The sequence below is a fragment of the Rutilus rutilus genome (assembly GCF_951802725.1).
Source record: "Rutilus rutilus genome assembly, chromosome: 6".
NCBI lineage: Eukaryota > Metazoa > Chordata > Actinopteri > Cypriniformes > Leuciscidae > Rutilus > Rutilus rutilus.
The window spans coordinates 13,914,111-13,936,545 of NC_140214.1; the positions used below are offsets into that span (position 1 = coordinate 13,914,111).

Below are 22,435 nucleotides of genomic sequence, written 5' to 3' on the forward strand. Positions count from 1 at the left end.
AGATATAGAAAGAGATATAGATATAGATAAATATAGAAAGAGATATAGATAGATATAGAAAGAGATATAGATAGATATAGAAAGAGATATAGATATAGAAAGAGATATAGAAAGATATAGAAAGAGATATAGATATAGAAAGAGATATAGATAGATATAGAAAGAGATATAGATAGATATAGAAAGAGATATAGATAGATATAGAAAGAGATATAGATAGATATAATATGAAATTACTACAACTTAAAATAACTTCTAAAATGTAATTCATTCCTGTGATGACAAAGCTGAAGTTTCAGCATCATTACTTCAGTCTTCAGTGTCACATGATCCTTCAGAAATCATTCTAATACGCTGATTTGGTGCTCAAGAAACATTTCTTCTCAACAGTCGTGCTGCTTAATATTTGTGAATCATGAATCAGGATTCTTTGATGAATAAAAAGTCCAAAGAACAGCATTTATTTAAAATATATTTTGTAGCAATACATTTTTACTGTCACTCTTCATCAATTTAATTAAATGCATCCTTACTGATTAGAAGAAAAAAAAATTACTGACCCCATACCTTTGAATTGTAGTGTAAATGCTAATACTGTTAACAAATTGAACATTATCCCCTGGTTTCACAGACAGGGCTTAAGACTAGTCCTAGACTAAAATGTAAGTCTGAGCTGTTTCCACTGAAATAAACTTGCACTGACTGATCTTAAAAATATGTCAGTGCCTTTTTAGTTTTAAGATGCACATCGGCGATGTTTTTTTCTAAGCATGTTTATAAAAATTACTTAAATGTCCTAATTGATCTATGGTCTAATCCTGGCTTAGTCTAAGCCCTGTCTGTGAAACCGGGCCTAAGTGTTTTAACACTGTGTGGCAGGAGCCTAAAGGACTATCATTATTCAACACACCACAAGGAGGCAGGCTTTCCAAAAATCTAAAATCTACAAGTCACATGCTTCAGTTCTGCCTCTTAGACTGCCCTTTTAGTCCTGAAGGTTAAAGCAGCTCATATAGCCTACCTCAATTTTAAGCAACAAAACCTTGCAGTTGTATGTATAGGCTAATGTAATTGTGTTCCTTATGCAGCTCGTGATTGGTTGTGTGACGAGGAAGGTTCCAAACTCATTATCTCTGAAACCTATTGTTGTCTGGTTACGTATTGCACACGAGCAGGTAAATATAATGCCTCAAATGTTTACACCCTGTCTGTGTCTCAACTCCCACCCTTCTATTTTTATTGCATTGTTAGCTGCTTCCTCGCTCAGTTGCTTAGTATTCTCTCTCTTTCTCTCTCTCTCTCTCTCTCTCTCTCTCCTTCTCCTTTCTCTCTTGCTTCCCTCCATCCCTATGCTCCGTCTTTGACGTCCTTCCTGTCGAGCTCAGCAATGGTCCTCTGTAATTAGCGCCCTGGTGGCTGAGTGGAGCATTTTTCCGGCCTGATGCAATTTGAACACGCTGCATAGGGCAGCTGAACTGGGTCGACCCTCCCGTGCCCACACACAGCCCAGCCCAGCCCTGCCCCGCTCTGCTTCTGTGACCTACAGTTCCTTCTCGTAAGTTTGTAGATACTTTATGAGGAATTACTTGAGTCTTTTGCAGTTGTTGCATTTTCTTGATTAAGTCGCTTTAAGTAGGCTTAAAGGCCAGTTCACCCAAAAATGAAAATTTGCTTTTAATTTACCCTCAGGCCATCCAAGATGTAGGTGACTCTTTTTTTTCTTTTCTTTTTTTCTTCAATTGAACAGTAAAAAAGATTTTTAGCTGAAACCGTGGTCCTCTGTGATTCATATAATGGAAGTCAATGGGTCTCATACAAAAAACATGTAGACAAAACAAAATTAAAACCTGCGGCTACTGATGATACATTGAGGTCACTGAGGTACGTAGCCTACTTGAAATCCATTTCACAGAGTTCCTTTTTGTATGAAGTTTGTGTGTGTCAGACGGACTCTGGGATTAGGTAGCACTTGTTGCATCATTCTTTTCAGAAGTTTTGAATCTGGGTCATGTTTTTTTTTTTTTTTTTTGCCCAAAATAAGTTTTTCAGAAGTGGGTTTGGTTATCAGTGCAGCAGTGTACAGTAATTCACAAACCACACAGGCAGTTGAACCATACATAGGGCACATGGGAATAAATCCTAAAGGAATATTCCATGTTCAGTTCAAGCTGTCGACAGCATCTGTGGCATACAGTCGAATACCACAGAATTACTTTGGCTTTTCTCTCATTTTATAAAAACAAGTAAAAGTTGCGTTTACAGTAATGCATTTACAACGGAGGTTTATGGGGCATGGCATTTACACAGGGAAAAATGCTACAATACTGTGTATAGCACACACTACTTAAACATATCTTTAACATGTAACTAGTGTGATAAAAATCAATTACTAACTTTGTCTAATCAAAGTAATATGCAATTCTTCAATTCCTGTTATGGCTAATGCTTGTAAACCCTAAACATTACATAGAAAATCCACACGCATAATTGAGTCTATAATATATAACCAGATGTTCATTCACCTAGAGCATTACTTAGCCAGTGCTAAAAGGATGATTTAAACAACTTTATCGCCACAATAACAATTTGTACAGAAGAGATAAATATAAGCTCTTAAATACAAATAGACCCCCTGTACTTCTATTTTTAAAGGGTATTACTGTTGAAACATACATTTGTTACAAGCTGAGGAGGGAAAAAAATTACTCTAAAGAATACAAGAAAATGACAAAATCTATATACTCCATATGACAACAGTTCAGACCCGTCTATCAAGCTCCAGAAAATCATGAATAAAAAAATGTAAGCCTAGTCCATATGACTTCAATTCACTGTTATTCCCTTTCAATGAAGTTCACAATTCTTACAAGATTCAATTTAATTGTCACCAGGTTTCTATTGCATTGGTTCATGTTTTTGTAAGCTTTTTTTTTAAGCTGGACAGCTCTAGTCACTATAAACTGTCACTGTATGGACATTCTTCCAAATGTTTCTTTTTGACTTCTGAAATAAGAGCATGCAGGTTTGGAAGGATATGAGAGTGAATAATGACAGAATTGTCATTTTTGGGTGAACTATATCCCGGTAACTTCTTTTGAACCTTAAAAAAAAAAAAAAAAAAAAACACTTTAAGGGAAGCAGGGAGAAGAACAACTATGCATTTTGTCCTAAATCTTGTCCAGGTCGGGTAATGTAAGGATAGCATACTCCCCCACTGCCCTGGCCCTCAGATCAGGCTACAGTACCACATCCTGTCAGACTTGTGATAACTGCTGATGAATGAGCAGTGTAAACAGATTTTAAGCAATCTTCAGCAGACGCCCCCTTCCCACCGCACTGCCTTTTGTGTCCAGCAGTTGGAGAAACTAACCACAAGGCTCCTTTTTCAAAGCCCCCCTCTGATGTGGCATCTTAGAACTCTTTCTAACCTCCTTTCTTTCTCTCACTACCCCCAAAGCCGCTTGGTTCAAGCTGTAAAAACTTGAATTCTTCATGCAAAAATTCTGCTTATAGCACAAAATCTGGAAACCGCTGCTTTTCAGACGTTTTACGAACACGTTTAGAAAGAATCGATGTAAACCTCCTTGTATTTGTGCATCATGTTTCTCACCCGTTTCCTTTGCTTTGAGTTAGACTTTGATGACATAGATTTATATATGAGAACCATATGTGGTTTAGTGTTGGAGGAGGGGCGACGGGATCTAATGCAAGTCGACCTGACGAGAATAGAGGGAGCACATATAGGGGGGAGAATGGGGGGGAGGGAGGAAATATTAAATACAGACAAGGAGGGGAACATATACCTCATGCTTCTGATGTGGCAGTCCAGTCATTAAAGTCATAAGGTGAAGAAAGAGTCCAGTTAACTGTTGCAGGCCTGAACTGAAGCAGGGGGGTTTCCTGGAGGATGTGACTGGGTCAGAGTGAGGGTAGCAGGGTTTGGTGCTGTAGGAAGGGTGGGGGGAGGGTAAAAGACTGATTCAGCAGCTCCTGGTGGGGAGTCTTTTCCGGCCCAGTTTGGAAGTGTTTGCCTTTTAAAGAAGGAGGGAAAGAACCAACACTATGAGTTTAGAGATGTTGATTGTTTTACTTCCTATAACCTGTTTTTTTTCCCCCACATTCTCCTGTCTGGAACAGCAGAAAAAAACGACTCGCACCACACCCTGTCTTTAGTGTAGACGGTATGTTTCCCATAGCTCAACACGTTAATGCAGGTGCCTCTTCTTTTATGCACATTTCTAGCACACTCAGCATTACCTAACTAGATTTATTCTGTACTGGCATGTAAGAAAATGCAAACTCTCAAGAAAAGTAGTATATTGTGTTTGATTAGTAACAGAACATATATGATGTGTTTGCATTGATGGTAGCTGGAATATGTTCTAGGTAGAAATTTTTGAATGTTTTTTTTATATATATATATATATATATATAGAAGTCTCTTATGCTCACCTCCAAGGTTGCATTTGTTTGATTAAAATAAACAGTAAAATGACAAAATATTACACTTACTATTTTCTTCTATTTTAATGATTTAAAAATTTTATTTATGGTGACGGACCTGACGGTTGTATTTTGTATTTTATACATTGTATTGTCTTCAGTGTCACATGATCCTTCAGAAATCATTCTAATATGATGATTTGGTGCTCAAGAAACATTTCTTCTCAATGTTGAAAACAGTTGTGCTTGCTTAATATTTTTTGTGAAAACCGTGATACATTTTTCAGAATTCTTTAATGAATAGAAATATCAGAAGAACAGCATTATATATGTAACATTATAAATGTCTCTCTTTTGATCAGTTTAATCTGTCCTTTCTGAAAAAAAGTATACATTTCTTTCAAAAAACATATTACTGACCACAAACTTTTGAATTGTAGTGTTCATATGGAAATGTATTTAGAGAGATGAGTTTGCCAAATTTCATTGTAGCTGTTGTATGTAGGTGTTAAAAAGCCCATTGGAACCGAATGACTTATGATTTGCTGCTTTATGGCTTGATGAAACTAAAACCATGTGCATCCTACATTAAGACTTGTATTTTTTGTTAATTTACATCCTCTAGTCTACAGGATTGAAAGTTACTGGCTGTGGAAAAACATGTGTTTGCATTTAGGAGCATCACATTCACATGCCCCATATTTATTCCACAATTTTTCCGTAACATCGGAATCTTTTACCCCCATCACTATTAACAGATCCTTTTAAGTGTGATAACCTTAAAATGATTCGTATAATGGCTAAAAATCATTATTGTGGTCCAGGTTTTGTTTTGTTTTCCCTGAAAAGATTATAATTTTGTTTCCTTTTTTCTCTCCTTTCATTAAAGAGGTAAAATAGCCAAGATACCCCTTTGTCTATTTAACCTCTTTAATAAAAATAATTATTTCAGGGTTATTGTATGAAAAGAAAGTTTTCCCCCACTTCAAGGTCTGTCTGTTTTCTCATTAGGCTTGGAAAGACATGAATTCTCTCCATAAGGAAAGAAGTGGACACAGCTTGTCAAGTAAGGGTGTTAAATAGCATGTGACCGACTTCATTCGAACTAGCAGAGCGCCGTGAAGACGTAAAATGGATCGCAAAGAGCAGGCGAGTCAGCCAGAGACCTTCAAAAAAGAGAGAATGTGTTTTAAGAGAGAGACTTGAAATGTTTGTGGTGATACTAATGTTTTCAGTTAAGCCTTGTTTAAGAAAAAAAAAGTGAGTCACTTAGCAGAAACTGCAGGAAACTCAACTCTACTTGCCTGGAGAAAGAGAGAGAGAGAGAAATGGAGGGAATTGTGGGCAGAGCAGAAAGTGCTGAGGTTGTTCTTCGTACTGCAGAATCAGCTGGGAAAAGATTGAACTTGCTTAAAATGTGTGCAGAGTGAAATAGATTGAGCACTCGTGTAGCAAGATACGCTCTGGCTGAAATACGTGCATAAGTCAGTGCCTTTAGGAACAATGCATCACAAATACTTTATACATCTTTGAGGGCCTGTCATTGGGTATCTTATTAGAATAGATTGCAATGCACATTTATGTTTTGACATGTCTGATTGAAAAAAATAATAATTACATCAACAGTGTGTGCACAGATGAGCCGTGTTTTCCCCTCTCTCCTGTAGTGTGCTGGTATTAAGGCAGTTTGGATTCCAGATGTTGTTGATGGAATTCTCCTTGATCGTTGGCCTCCGAACGTCCGCCTCCCAAAAGCCTCGTGACTGGACCCAGAGTTGCCAAAACATTATCCATCTCCTGACGCTTATTCCAAACGGCAAATACATTCGGCTGTCTTCACTAAAATGTATATTAACACATTGAATTGAGTGTCATCTCTCACTTACATGTATGATTTTTCCCCAATCAGTATCTGGAAGTGTCATTATTCTCAAAGACGCACACGCTCGCATTACAACAGAGATATGTTTCCTTGTGAACAGTGCCAAAGGGGTTTGCAGAATTATAATCATTCCTGGTTTCGCTTAATCCTTGGACCTAGCCTGCTTTTTCCATCCCATTTATATGGCCAAGTGTTTCCGAGTGCCAGCAAAAAGGGAGGAGAAAGAAGTATGGACTGAAATGACATGAAAAAAGGTAGTTCTATGCAAAAGAAATATGCTTATGTGGGGGCATCAAACTGTATGTGTGAAAGAGCAGGATGTTTGTCTTATTCTGTGGTCATAACTTGAGGAGCAGAATGAGATGCGCTAATGCGAAATATGTTTCTTACAGGGAGTTAAAGAGCAGTTCGGAAAATATGGCTAAGGAAGGCAAGAAGTCTTGGAATCGGATGCAGGTTAAGAGGAGCAGCTGGAGATTAGGACACAGAGATGCATTTGCCTTCCCCTCGCTGTTGTGCAGGAAAGTGAGTGGGCTTAACAAACATGTTAAAGGGATAGTTCACCCAAAAATAAAAATGTTGTCATCATTTACTCACTCACATGTTGATTCAAACGTGTTTGACTTACTTTTCTCTGCAGGACACTAAAGAAGATATTCTGAAGAATGTTTTGGTGACCATTGACTACCATTATAAGTAAGAAAAGCACTGGGACATTTCTCATAATCAAAATCTCAAAATTCTCTGTGTTCCACAGAGGAAAGAAAGTCATACAGGGTTTTTTTGGGGGGGGTGTGTAAGTGATAACAGAATTTTCATTTTTGGGTTAGGCATTCAGCTATGACATATGTTTTAAAACAACATAGAAAGTATAAAAAAAAAGAAAAATCTGACAGCAAAGAAAACTTACAAAATATTTTATTTTTGACTTAAACATATAAAAAGGTTTGAAACAAGCACAATTTATTTTTAGATAATTATCATCATCATTTAAATATTATTATCATTATTGTTTTGTTTTAAATTTAAAAAAGCACCACAATTATCAATAATTGTAAACACAAGCAGTGAAAATGTTATTTTCATATTTAAAAATTTATTTCATTTCAAAAATACAAACCCACCCATTCACTTTCCCCCAAATTAAGGCCACTTCATAAGACATACATTATTGCCTGTCCAGCAGGACATTTTTAATGACAATTGTTAAAATAAAATAAAGAAAAACACATTCTTGACACGGAGAACAATAACAATAGTAATAATCGTAATGATACTGACATCATCATTATCAATAATAGTAATTATTTAAAATACAGTACAATATAAAGCCATACTACTGAAGGACACAGACAGACAGCACAGCTTTGCAGGCATTGTTAGTGGGATAAGTATCAATTATCTTTGGAAAGGCACATGACTTTGGATTCTTAACCTGAGTTGGGAGTTACATGGGGTGGGAACAGACCCTGTGTTGGTTTTAGTTATAAGAATTACCTTTCATGAGCCAATGCAGATAATGTTTCATGATATCTGGTGCACACTGAATCACTTACACAAGTACTATGGTGGTCCCATGGTTCAGAGATTACCCATGGTACGGAATTGTTAGTTTATTCATGCACTGTGGTATTTATATGGTACAACAGAGAATATCATATCATGGCACTAAAGCACTTTTTGACTGACTTTTCTAGTCTTATCCTGGAAGGATTTTTAAAAATTATTATCAATTATAAAATGATCACATCAATTTCTGACATTTTATAATATTTAGAGTATAACTTTAAAACTAGATTTACATTTTTCCTAATGATATTTCAAAAGCATTTTAAGTGTAATCATTTCAAACATTTTATTTCCATCACTGTGAGGACCCTTTACCATGGTACCACATCCAAAAACCATGGCTGTACCTGACAGTGGCACTTTTTTGTAATTATGGTTGCATAGAATGCGGAATGTGATGAGCATCGGCTGCAACCTAAAATAAGTACAAAGTCTTCTGATTGGGACAAACTCTGTTTTCGACAGTGGGTAAGAATTCACAATGAGTCAGACATACGACAACAATCACAACTTTAAAAGGACATTTACAAAAGGCTAAACAAACAGCGATGAGCTGGCGTCATGTTCTACACCAGAAGGGAAAGAAGAGAAAGACATTGAGAGAAGAGGGGAGAGATGAAGTGAATGTGACATGGGAGGGGAAAACAAGGACCATATGCCTTTGTACAGCGTGCAGGAAGAGCTCGGCACAGGTGTGAAAGCAAAATGTTCAAGACCACTAATTACAAAATATAAAAATGCAGAGATTTGTCTGAGTGGCATCATTTCTATAGTAAACAACAAAGGGTCCCTTTTTGACCAAAACCATTTTTTTTTTTTTTTTTACTTTTCTCAATGCTTTTCTCATTTTGGTTTTGCTTTGCTAGTAAGTCCCCTTCTTCCATATTCTCAATTCTCTCCTCTCCTCCCCTTCCCTTTCTTCCATTATCCCTTCTTAAACGTTTAAACCTTGTCCAGTAGGGAGCGTTGGCAGTAGAGCAAGCGTCTCGGTGTGCCGTACCTGCGGAAGAAGAGAAGTGCTCCGAGCGTAAGGATCACGCAGACCAGCAACATAAGTGGCACCACGACGGCAGCTGCTCCTCCCCCACTGCTGGGTGCATCTTCAACCTCGATTATGATCACCTCCGTCTCCTCCTTTTTGCCCTCTTCCTCAGTCTTGTCTTCTTCATGTGTGCGGTCACGGTCACGTTCACGCTCCCGTTCCCTTTCACGCTCCCGTTCCCTTTCACGCTCCCGCTCACGTTCACGATCACGGTCACTTCCTCCACCACCGCCACCTGTATTGGAGTCCTCATTAGGACAGCCCATCCAATCTTTAAGTGCAGACTTGGGGTATCCAGGCTCCACTTTTAATAACTGGTTGTTAAACTTCCAGTACTTATTGGCTTTGTAGAAGTAGGTATAACCTGTGAATTTAAGAGAGAAAAGGTCAGGACTATACAATAGTAATGATCCTTGGCCCAAAGCCTACATCCTGACTTTTTCAACAAAACTACAGTAATTTTAGTCACTATTGTTTTCCCTGAAAAGATTAGAATTTTGTTTCCTTTTTTCTCTCTCTTCATTAAAGAGGTAAAATAGCCAAGATGTACCTCTTAAATAAAAAATGTAACAAAATATTAATTCAGGGTTATTGTATGAAAAGAAAGAAAACAAAACCTGGACCACAAACCTTTTTTTTTTTTTTTGTATTAAACAGGACAGTGGAGAGAGTTATGAAAATATTTGGAAAGAGGAAGGGATGGGAGTCAGGAAATGACAAAAGACACAACTTGTGTCCTGATAAATGTGATAAATACTATATAAATCCCCAAAAAAGGTGTGTATATATATATGCTGATTTGGTGCTCAAGAAGCATTTATTCTTATTGTCAAAGTTTCCACAAAAATATTAACTGTTTTAAACCATGTTTTTTTCAGGATTCCTAAATGTATAGAAATAATAATAAAAAAACAGCATTTATTGGAAATAGAAATCTTTTGTAACATTATCTGAGTGAACTGAAAACATCTGATTGGCTGTTTTTGCTTTTTGTATGGACAGACAAATTGCTTAGAACCATTAGAAACGTGCTGTGTATGTTTTGAACATAGTAAGAGGTTACGAGGGTTTTGTTTTCTTGGGTTAATGCAGAATTCTGTGGGCCTATGTCTGATTGACAGTATACTATACAGAACTGACAAAGAACAACCATGTCAGAATAAAAAAGCAGATTATAAATCAAATTATAAAAAAATGTGTGAAGTGGAAGCTAAAACAGTTCAAGCACATAGACTGGAGGTTGATTTTTTTTTTTAAAGCAGAAGGTAGAAAAGGACTTACCTTGATCTCGACTCATGAAGGCAGCCTTTATGTTGTCTGGAACACCTTGCCATGTACTCACAGGTTTGGGGTAACCTGGATCCACTGACTGCGTGTCTTCGTTGAAACGATAATATCTGATTGAAGATAAGAAATGGTTTCAGATCTAAGCTCCCTTTGTGCTCATGCCTTATAATATGGGATATCAAAGCTACTAACTTGTTTCCTCTGAAGAAGTAGGTGTTGCCAGTAGGCGTGTAGAGGAGCGCTGCGTCCAGTTTGTCCTTCGGAAGACCATTACCCATTTCTCTCAGAGTCTTCGGGTAACCTGACTCCAAGTTCGACTCAGTGAACACCCAATGCCTGTCCCCTGCAAGCCAGAGATGAGAAAATACATTACTTCTGGAGCAATTAGCAGGCCTGTTAAAGCCTAAGCACAAATCCCCCTTTTTCCCATTGAAATCATGATAGAAGACTACTAGTACCTTTAAAGAAGACAAATTTTCCATCTTCCCTTTCATAGGCAGCATTGATAATTGTAGGCAGACCTCTCCAGAAATGTCCAATTGGCATGGGGTAATTTTCCATAACCCGATTATTACGTATGCGCCAGAACCACTTATCCTAAAACACAGGTACAGGAATTGTGATGAACACACATATACTGCATGATCTCCAACCCAATATGTCTACAAATATTCTGTTAGTACCTTAAACACAAACATTTCTCCTCTGAAAATGCCAATGGTGTCAAAATGGCCCTCGCAGATGTCAGGACCAAAGCTAGGTCCCCCAGGCCTGTATGGTGTGGGATATGGAGTGTGGTGGGGGGTCTGAGGGGTGACAGGTGGTCGTGGGCGTCCTCCTGTGTTTGGTCCTGCAGAGAGTAAAATTTCAGTGTAGTTAATTAGGTCATAAATTAAACCCAAATATTTAGTAAAATGCTGCTGTTCATCACTATATTTTCCACTGTTTTTTAGATTTCATTAGTTGTATAGATTGTATAATGTTCAAATCAATGCTTAATTAGCTTGTTTGCATTTACATTTATTCATGTAGTTTTTATCCGAAAAGAATAAGCTTTGGATAGCAAAGCAGAATAATTTGCTAATGTTATATATATTTATATACTATTACAGTTTTTATTAATTTTGAATTAGCTTTATTTTTATATTTATAGTTTTCATTTTTCATTTGTATAATGTTTTGTAATTTTGTTATGTGCTATTGTCATTTTTGTTAGTGTATTATAAAAATTTTTTGACTGTTTTAAATATTACAATTTAGGTTGGGTTTATTTTTTTTCAGTTGTAGTCTTAGTTTTGCATTTTGGCTGTTAATACACGACAATGGCAATTTGGGGGACTGAAAACAAACTTTTGAAAACGGTTTCAAAGTGTAAGTTCTTGAAACTGATACCATTTCTCTGTGTAAACTACAAAAATGCGCATTTGTGAAAACAGTGACTTCATGCACATGCGTATTACGTGTTCAGTCTGCAGGCTTGTAGCATTTCTTTACAAAGTTACATCTCCAACTACTGGCCTGGCATAAATAATAAAACAGTTTTAATCGTTTTCGCGCATCTGTGTGAATTTGGGATCGTTTTGACAACGTTGTCGTCTGTCCGTGAAAAACGCAAAGGAAAAACTTTTCCATTTTTAGTACATTGTTGTCATGTAAGCATACCCTGAAACTTATTTCAGTTAATTGCCAAGGCAACACTTATAATTTTCGTTTAGCTTGTTTTTCAATGAATATTCACTTTATTTAACAGTCGAATTAGTTTTAGTTAATGATAATAACCCAGACTTGACAGAACTATGGTGTGGTTTAACAATTAAAGTTGTGATGATATTGACTGCTATACCATAAAGCTGCTGAATCCCTTTACGGTCATCTTCAGGAAGCTCAAAGTTATCCGTGTCCATCCACTGGTAGAAGGGAGCCATGATGGCGGATGGGTCATTTGAATGTTCCATTCCCAGGGCGTGACCCAGTTCATGAACAGCCACCAGGAACACATCATTACCTGAATGAAAGTAAAAGATAACCATGTCAGCACAGGATAAATTTGGCTAACCTTAAATAGCATTCTGTATAATTGTGTAGTGCACATTAAAAACAACAATTTTAAGACGCAAAGAATAGATAGCACAGAATGACTGCTGGGAGCTATTATTCTTTTTCTTTCAAAGCTTGTTTTTAGGCATTCAGTCCACAGCAGGGAAACGTCAAAGAATGAATAAAGCTTTTCAGATAGAGACGTTGCAAACATTCTCATTAAAAGGCAAGGCTGATTCAACTCAATTACATAAAAGTGCGCACAAACACAACACTTGCTTGGACTTGCCTTACACTTTCTTACACAAATATTAAAACCAAGTAGGTTGAACTAATTTATGCATGTCTAAACAAGAACCACCATCAATACTGACACAAACAAGTGAAGAACCCTAGGAGGCCTAGAGTATTCCCTAACTTCTGGTGGTGCTGCTGCTTACCCAACAGGTCACGATTGCCAATTGTCCAAGGTTCTGCTGCATCGAAGTGTGTGTCCCCTCCTATGCCATTGCCTGGGAAGTAAGCATGAGCCAAGAAGCCTCCTTCACCGTCAAACGGACTGGCGTCTCCATGAAAGCCATCAGCGAAGAAGAGCATGATGTCGGCAAAGTCTTCAACCTTGTTTCTAATGTCACTGTAAGGGATCTCTCGGAATTGCAAAGGGGTAATGCTTTCCCACACTTTAAAGGCTTTTCTGATGGCCTCAAATGTCTCGTATTCACCAACTTTTGGTGTGTAGTTCTGTATGCTGAGAAAGAGATAAGAAAGAGGGATTGGAGAGGCAATTAGAGAAAAGTAGGCCATAGGAAAAAGAGGAATATAGAAAGGAGAGGGGGAGAGAAAGTGATTTACATTACAGACAAGTCACACAGGAATTTTGGCCCTGGCTGTAGTGGAGCAGAATCGTATAGTAAGGCCAAAGATGACTTTTCCATAAGTGTGGTGTGTGTATTTACTAAAGCATAGCCACAGCCATATCTAAACGTTTATGACAGCAAACCTCAATTAATTGGTAATGGTTTGGACGAGAGTTTTGCGCCTAAATTGACTTAAATGCAGTTTAAAATGCAGTACTTCTTTATTGATCCAGCAGAATAGAGTTAAGGTTGTCTCTTACCAGAATGTGAGCTCATTTTTATCCCATTTCAGTCCCTGGATTGCGTAGCGCTTCTTTCTCAGGTTGCTTTTCAGTTCGGCTCCGAACTTGTCTGGGACGCCACAGCGGGGCCTCTTCATTGCCCTGGCGATCACAGTCCAATACATTAGATCATCCACCGCACAACAGATTTAATTTCAGTGATTTTGGACAGGATGGCCGTTAATTTCTGTCCTCATATATTCTACATCTTCCGTGCCTCATTGCACACCAGTGGAGGATTGCTGACACAATGCTCTAGTTTTCCATTCTCTCCTTCCATGACTAACAAGCACATAACTGATGGGCCAAAATAATTCCACAGAGATATCTATAAGCTCTTGAATCTCCTGAACTAGCCACAGGTGTTCAGAAAATGCGACACGGATCCAATGAAGGAAATAGTGTATCATCTAGAGCCTTTTTTTTTTCAGGAACATATATATATATATATATAGTTTTTTCATTTATTTTTTAAGAAATGCAATCCTGGACATGGCAGCATTAATTACACTACAATACACTCTTGCTGTCTCCTCAACCATGTGGGCAGCTGACTTACTCTAGAGTATCGTTATCCATGCTGCCAGTGATTTTCAGGCCATAGAATCTCTGCATGGCAGCAATGGCAGAGGAGACGGAGTGAGGAGAGCGGGCCGTATGTGTGCGGAGATCACCAGGTGGCAAATAACCATATTGCTGTAGCCATGCCTAGAATGGGACAAAAATATTCATTACTGAACAATATTTCACAACTATATGAATAGATATTAGTTTGATGTTGAGGACATATACTGTCATGCAGATCTGTTGTATGACTGCATCATTAAACTCAGTTGCCAAAGTGTCCTGTTTCACCTGGTTAGTTTTTTTTTAGGTATCTGTATAAATTATTTTCTTGATCCTTATTTTGTCTTGTTTTCCAGTAAATTAAAAAAATAGTTAAATTTGAGAACATTTTTATTTTGTTAATGAACACTACCATTCAAAAGGGTCAGTAAGTGTTAGAAAGTGATGGTAAAGACTCTTAAGTTGTTACAAAAAATGGCTGTTTCCAACAAATTCTGTTCTTTTGAAAGCCCTGTTTCCACCTGATATTAAGATGAGTTCTGATAGATCAGAACACAAGTGGATGAGGCAGACACACCCGTTTACACCTGCTATATTAATCCATCTATTGACCGCTTTCAACCACTTCTGTCCTGATTTCTTTGAGGGGAGAGTCTATGGGCGGGTAAAAGTATGTTTTTTTCTTTTTTCAGATCTTTCGATCTAATGGACAAAATAAGCTTGTGCAATTTACATATGAACGCGCCCAGAGACGACGGGAAAAAAACGGAAAGCATCAGCTATAGTTTCTGCTCTGATAGCCACAAAACCACAGCGAACACGGTCAGTGTGAGTTAAAAATCAGGAATGGTTAGAGAACATTGTCCTTGGTAAGTTTTTTGACTACCTCTGGAAGTGGTCAAAAGTGGACAAGCTCAAAACGTTTTACACCTCATTTACACCTGTATTTAGCATCGTCCACTTGTGATCCTATCGACCAAAATGCATCTTAATACCAAGTGGAAACAGGGCCTAAGAATCTTGAAAAAGGTGTATAAAAATATAAAGCAGCACAACTGTTTTTAATGTTGAAAATGATGAATGTTTCTTGAGCTCCAAATCAGCACATCAGAAGGATCATGTAACACTAAAGACTGGAGTAATGATTTCAAAATTCAGCTTTGCCATTATATATTATATATTAAAATAGAAAACCATTCTTTGAAAACCAAGTTGTAATAACAAATTTGAGTCTTGAGTCTTCATTCAAAAACCATTTAAAAAAGTCTTACCGACCCCAAACTTTTGAACAGTAGTGTGTATCTTGATTTTATTTATCTTGCCCCATTCCAACAAAACTTTGCTAGATTTGTTGTAAAACAAGAAAAAAGCTATTTGTAATAGCTTAAGCTTAATTCAAGATTTATTTTGATTCTCAATTAAATGCTAACTTGTTTTAAGGACGTTTTTACTGGACAACCAAACAAAATACTGATTTAGAAAATGATTTTTTTGCATAGAGAAGATATGGTATATCACATATAGCTTAGCAGTTGATATTACTATGCATTTAATAAATAGCTTTGGTGAGTGTGAACTGGAAATTGAGTTGACAGAACAAGAACTTGGAGATGGTAGGAGATGGTCTCAAACCCAAGGGATTGGGCAAGGTTCCTTACCACAATTCATGAAACAAAAGTCCAGTAACAGGGCCTCTATTCAAAATTCACTTAAAGAAATACTTCTAATAAACAAATCTATATCTCAAGTGTGTGTCTAGACTGATTTATGACCTTGCTTTTCTTTGAGACAAAAAAAAGCTGCATTATCTCTGTCTTAAAACTGAGTCAGTGATGGCACAAATGCATTTCTGTTTGTAGCAATGTAGGATGATAGATGAGATAATGAAAGGTGAAATGTTATCTGTCTGTGACTCCCTCAGGGAGACAAGATACTGTCTCCAGTTAAACCAAACTGTCAGTAAGTAATTTCCCTGGGAATTTCTGGTTAATACCATTGAAACCTCAGAGACAGAGCCCTTATCCCGTAATCCCCCTGTCCCTACCTCCTCCACCACTCTCTCTCTCTCTCTCTCTCTCTCTCTCTCTCACACACACACACACACACACACACAACTGCAGGAATGAAGGGCAACAATGTAGACACACCCTGTGGGGCTTCACTACACCCTTGTTCAGCTGTAACTCATATAGAGAAAAACATGTGAATCACATGATTTGGCTGTCGTAGCATGTGGTCTTTGTGAGTAAAGTGTCAACAGAAAGAGGTTCCTCAGCATGATCAGCATGTTTTATGTCTATCTCTGGCTGAATGTGTTTTTGAGTGTGTGTTTTGGCAGCAGATGTGATTACGTCCACAGTCAGATGCTTCGGAGAATGTATTCCAAGTTGATGTAATCCTGGAAATTTAGTTTTTTTGTAATAACTTCCTGTTTTCTTGTACTCTTTATTCCCTTATTTTCTTCTATTTTTATTCATCTATTTACTCCATTCCTGCATCCTTTTTTGTCTCGGTATCTTTTCTCGTCTGGTTTTTCCTAACTTCCTCATAATGCTTCTCCATTCCTTTCTATCATCAGTCGGTGAATAGCGCAGTTTATATGGCTCTCTGTGACTCGCTCTTAGTCCTCCACAGCACAAACAAAGCTTCAGTGTGTTATATCCATATGAGGGAAGGAAGGCTGTTTATGGGATATGGATTGGTGGGGGATGGCTGAGATTGTGATAGATGAAAGTAGCGCGTAGTGAACTGGAGCTGGACAAACATCATGTGTGATGTATTTGCTGTTGCACAACATTTCTTGCATTTCCCTAAAAAACAAGTTCGAAAATTGGAGCTCAAACTTATCCCGGCAGAGAATATCTCTGTTTTCAAGTACTTGCTGTCTTCCTCATAGAGGAAGTCATTTCCAAAAATAAAAAAAATAAAAAGTCTTTAAATTTTCACAGGAAAGTTAACTCATTCTTCCCTACAGTTATAAATACAATGTGGACATAATATTCACATGAATTACTGGCTATGCCATCCTTGACTTCTGTGGTATGCTAAAGTGGTGGTACCAGCTTCACAAGATGACCGGTCTATGATTATGTCATTATACTAAGAATCAAGACTACTACTGGGGAAAACTATTTGCAAAGATCTGTTGGGTTTGTACCTATGAGTACCCAAAATAGCAAATGTTTTATCATTTGAAATAGCTGACGTCCCTTGTTTTTCATTTTCCGTTATTCAGTGGTTCTATGAGGTGATCTTGTCATAGCCATTCAGGATATTTTTATATTTTATTATAAAAAAATAAAAAAATACCACCCCGCACACACCTGGGTGGTTTCAAGAGGGTGTAATAAATCACTTCCAATGCAATGGAAAATACAGAAACAGTCCTGCTTGTAGTCATAGCTTGCAAATTGTATTAAATCATTTCAGTCAACATTCATTTTTGCCTGACATGCCAGAAAATACCTGAACCTTTTTTCAAAACGTTTTACGGGGTACGAAAGCATGCAATACCTTTTATAAAAAGGAGCAATAGGCACCATTTTGTGTTTGCACGCATATGCATAATAAAATCAGAGAGACTTGAGAGAAAGACATGCAATTTCAAGGGAAAATGAGTCACAACTTCCATTTACTCTGGGCCAATGGAATAACACAGAATCTGGGTGAGCATGTGGTGAATCCAAATCCAATGAAGCCAAATCATAAAAATGTAGTTCAGCTGCTCAGGTTACGCCATAGAGCCTCAACAGCTGGCTAAATGTGTCAACACCGTAACATCAACAGAAATATCCCCAAAAATAAATGGCTAATGTCATTGGAGTTTGCACAACCACGAGTTTATCAGTGAAGTTTACTTATCACGAACAAATATGCAAACTATGCAAATTCATGCACTGTGATGCACCTAAATCCCTTGGAATAAATTATATTCTTCAGTGGTATTTTATTATTTTACTGGTGAATGGATGCTGTTGAAAAAAATCTGAAGATATACCAGTTATAATTATATAATAACAGCCAATGTATTTTATAGATCACATTTTTTACACCTGGGGCACTTGGCTGTTTGATGACAAGAAAAATTATATTTTTAAATGGAAAGTGCATAATAGGAACATTAGGGAATCTTGGATATATAGGAAAGGCAGTTGGGAATTATCTTTCCAAGACTCTTTCTTACTGCAATAGTCTGTGGGTTGTTTGGCGTGAAGCGACAGGAACTGGACAATTTGTAGTCCAATTCAGCCTTTCATTTCTCTGTTATTCTATCATTTCTGAAATGACATCACTTCTCAGCCCACAATAACTTCTATTCTTTATGCAGACTTGCATCATTCGCACCCCACCACATTTCCTGCCTGAAAAGATCAATCCCATTTTATTCCCATCTCTTTGTGTCTCTTTTCTGTAACATGCCACCCCCTTCCACATCCCACGTCCTTCCTTACACTTTGACACTACATCCCTAACTGTTGGCATCATCTCACATCTGTTCTAAAGCCATGTGGTCAAGACCGTACGGAAAATCCCCAGGCCATTTCCTCTGGTTTTGTTCTATAAAGGATGTGACTTAGCCATATGTGGCCAAATACACATCCCAATAAAGTACTATGATGCACAGCTCCCTAGAAGTTCTTCATAAATGTAGTAGTACTCATCAGATGACTTATCCATGACCTGTCCATTGCTGTCAATGACGAGAAGTGCATCACAAAAATAACATGTCATGGTTAGTATTGAACCATAGTCTGACTTTCACAACAAAGGGAGGTGGATGTAGACAGACACTAATATTGTTTAAAACCACAGATGTGCATGAGTCTATAGCATAAGGATATCCTTAAGGAATTAGGAAAACTTCCTGCAGGATTGTGATGACTTCCTGTAAGCCAAAGTGAAGAAAGAGAGGAAGAAAAGAGTCCACATGGAGTTTACTGCCCTGTCTAAACCCCTCCTCTCATTTTTGACCATAACCAAGGACAGATGTCATACATAGCAGAAAAAACCTTTCCCCCCAAACTCATCCTCAGCATATCCTTCCACCCTCTGACCACAACATTACAGTTGAGGACTTTTCTTCCTGTTTTCTTGTGGTAATTGGTCGTTCTTTTTTGCGTCCTCAGCATCTTTCAATCTCTGTGGTCTCTAACTTGACCTTAATTCAGAATCCTCCACTCCTCTGCAATTTTCTAAGTGTTTACTTTGATCACTGAGCAGCCAGAGAGATCAGACATATTAAATCTAAACATCTGTGACTGAATAATGCTATACTGACTTTAAGCTAATAAAATCTTTCCCATTAGATTTTTAAAATCTAATGAAAACCTGTCACATGTTATTAACCCTATTTTAGGACTATTGAGTTGTTTTGCATCATGACATTATTTTCATGACACTTGAGCATGTTCCCTCTCAAATGTCTTAATGTGTATTTTTAAAGGATGATTTTCAAAATTACTGTAATGAAATATTTGTATTATTATTAATTTAATCAGCAGCATACAATAAAGAAGAGGGGTGAAATAAGACCTAGGCATAATGCATACATATACACACGCACATGAATATATACAAATCTTTAATGAGAATGAGATTTTTTGTGCTTCTGAAAAGAAAACTGGAGATAAAAATGTTTAATGCCACAATGCAAAAATGTTTCATTTTCTTTATGCCTTTCTTTATGCATTTCCTGATTTTGTGGTGAAATATGACCCTCATATGTTCTTGACAGTTATTGTCTGATTCACACGAATAAGACTTTAAATCAAGGGCCCTTAAAGGAATAGGTCACTTTTTTTTTTTTTTATTAAGAAGATATTTTGAAGAATGTCGGTAACCAAACAGTTGATGGACCCCCATTGACTTCCATAGTATTTTTTTCCCTATGAAAGTCAATGGGGTCCATCAACTGTCTGACTACCGACAATCTTTAAAATATCTTCTTTTTAGAAGAAAAAAAAAAATCATACAGGTTTGAAACAACTTGAGGGTGAGTAAATGATAACAGAATTTTCATTTTTAAGTAAACTATTCCTTTAATTCTCAGTCTCCCAAAGTCTGTACAGCATGAGTCTCATATCATAGGCTACAATCTGTTTTTATGTCAAGCATTGACCTACTTCAATGAAGGTCACACATGTGCATGCATGTATTATAGTAGTGTTGTACAGTAATTGCCAATGAAATGTAATTGCCAAGAGGACTAAGCAATGTTTGCTTAAAATTTTGCTTAAACTTTTATTAGACTATTTTATGGATTTAAGCATGCTGCTGTAGGCTACTGCTTCTAGTATGCATTGGTGATCTCCAGACACAAACACTTTGCCACCGCAGAATAGATCTGGGTGTGTTATCAGAGATAAATATCTGTATTAAGTCTCGACAATAATGCAGGATACTCACCTCAGGTTTCTGGTCTTGTTTTGAGGACGATCTGTGCGCGCACACAAATATTAGGAGCAACAGCTCCGTTAAGCCGCTCCAAATCATTCTTCAGTCGATGAGTCCTTTGTTGAAAAAAGTTTATTACTGTTAATAAAGTGTGGCTGCTCTTTGTAACTGTCAAAACATAACCACGCTTTAGAAGGAAAAAATATATACGCGGCTACCACTTTTGTGGTACGAAATTTCTCCAGGAGAAGGGAGAATACTGAAGGTTATCAAAATGTAAACAATTACTGCTATAGATTACTATTGCATCGCATTGACTGGAACTCTAAGTCCTAAAATCATATTGTTTTATGCACTACGCGCTAATATAGCACAGAGAGAACGCAGTGTAAATATAGAGAGTGATCCTTGGTAAATATCTCTTGTCTTATTTCTCTTTCATTGCGTTGTTAGATCAAATCTTCGGTTTCATATGCACAGCATCCCCTTTCTCGGGGCTGTAGACGTGGTCGCTCGATAGGTGTTGCCAAAAGCTGATCCTGAAAAGTCAAAGCCCTGCCTCCTCAACATTAGCCCATCCCTCTCCCTTCCACTGTTCGAACTTAATGGCCTTGCTGACTATCTTCAACCGCTTTGGTTGGCTCGACCTTGTGGACAAAGAATAGCCTACTTCATCTGGCACAGCCTTTTTTTTATCCCTAACTAGCCTATTGTTTAGCTTTTGCCATTTTAATTCATGGTTTTGCTCGACATTCGTTTGGTGTTTTGTGGTACTTGAATGACTGGTCAAAACATTTTGAAAGCAAACTGCATGACAAAATGATTTATTTCACATGATTGAATGGAAAAAATATGTGCATAATGCCAGGGCATTTCTTTAATCTAATTTATCTTTTTATGTTATTGTTTGTGTTGACAGTCATAAGTATGAGTGTGTATGGAAGTCATTGGAAAGTCCCTACCATTATAGAAAAACAAATAGGTCAATGTTTATTTCTTTTGACTCAGGTTTACAGGAAAGGGAATATTATAATTATTATCCATATCTACATTTTTAGATTTTAATTAGGTTAGCAATGGTGTATCTTATCCAGACTCTTTAACTTGTGACAAATTCCCACAGTCCATTATTTTATGATGTAACAGCCTTTCAGTTGCCAATGGATGCACAGTATCCCTTTTTTTGTTTGTAACCTACCGATTTTATGTCTTCAGTCTTGAGCTAAGGTTTAACACTGCCACCCACTGGTGGGATTCTGACATTACATGTTGCGTATATTGATAAAGAGAAAAATATACTGTATCAAGTGTCTAATCAGGAGCCTATCTTTTACTTTTAGAAGAGCTTCAATCCTTATTGCCTGGCCGCCCTGAATGATTTGTGGAAAGATAGAGGTGAAAATGTACTTTTATAAAAAGGTTAAATTGTCAAGGTATGTTGACGTCAGAAGACATGATGTGCGTTTTGAACTCATCCTGGTTTTTCTGAAACTTTAAGTTCTTTTTTTTTACAAATATGTATGTGCCATTATCAGTGCATCATTATCATCTATCTTGTGTTCCACACATCCATACATGTTGAAACAACCCTTGACCTTCTCTTATAGTAAATCCATTCAGTAGGTAACAAAGTAAAAGATTATTTATTAAGCCATATAAGTTTTTCTATTCCTCAAGTCCAAGTTTTTGTGCTTAGAATATTTTGCGACTCAGTGCGTTGGCCTTGGATACAGGATTTTTTTTTTTTTTTAAATGTCACTACGGCCATAAAGTCCAGCTTTGGGTTTACGAATAGTGAGCTTATACACGTGAACCACTTTGCATTTGTAACTGTAATTCTGTAGCCTTTTTATACAGTTTTAGTACTCACTTTTAAAACCCATACATCACAGCAGAATACACATACCCCTGCAAACAAACATGTAGACTATACACTTTCCCCCCCCGTCCTCCTTATGTGCCTCTGCATGGTTGTCATGGTGCAAGAGATTAGAGGCCAGTGCTCAGACAGATTGTCAACGCTTCCTCCAGTTTCTCCCTCACTGCGCTTGATGTGGCACACACAGAAGCAGTGCAG

At 37.3% G+C, this 22,435-nt stretch overlaps 1 protein-coding gene across 1 annotated transcript; it reads right to left on the reverse strand.

Annotated features, from left to right (window-relative positions):
- Positions 1-8,649: 8,649 nt before the first annotated feature.
- On the reverse strand, positions 8,650-20,873 carry mmp14b (matrix metallopeptidase 14b (membrane-inserted)). Its single transcript, XM_084412649.1, has 10 exons — positions 20,371-20,873; positions 13,958-14,106; positions 13,378-13,500; positions 12,701-13,008; positions 12,067-12,228; positions 10,907-11,073; positions 10,682-10,820; positions 10,416-10,566; positions 10,218-10,333; positions 8,650-9,300 (listed from the first exon to the last, which is right to left on the reverse strand). The coding sequence occupies exons 1-10, from the start codon at positions 20,455-20,457 to the stop codon at positions 8,837-8,839; spliced, it is 1,866 nt and encodes a 621-aa protein (XP_084268775.1). The 5' UTR covers positions 20,458-20,873; the 3' UTR covers positions 8,650-8,836.
- Positions 20,874-22,435: the final 1,562 nt, after the last annotated feature.

Bases quoted from the DNA above. Each gene is read 5' to 3' on its own strand.
- mmp14b (XM_084412649.1), bottom strand. From the start codon at position 20,457: ATGATTTGGAGCGGCTTAACGGAGCTGTTGCTCCTAATATTTGTGTGC. The intron at 14,107-20,370 runs GTGAGTATCCTG...GTCCCATTCTAG, and splicing joins AACAAGACCAGAAACCTGAG to GCATGGCTACAGCAATATGG. The intron at 10,821-10,906 runs GTACTAACAGAA...CCTGTGTTTTAG, and splicing joins GAGAAATGTTTGTGTTTAAG to GATAAGTGGTTCTGGCGCAT.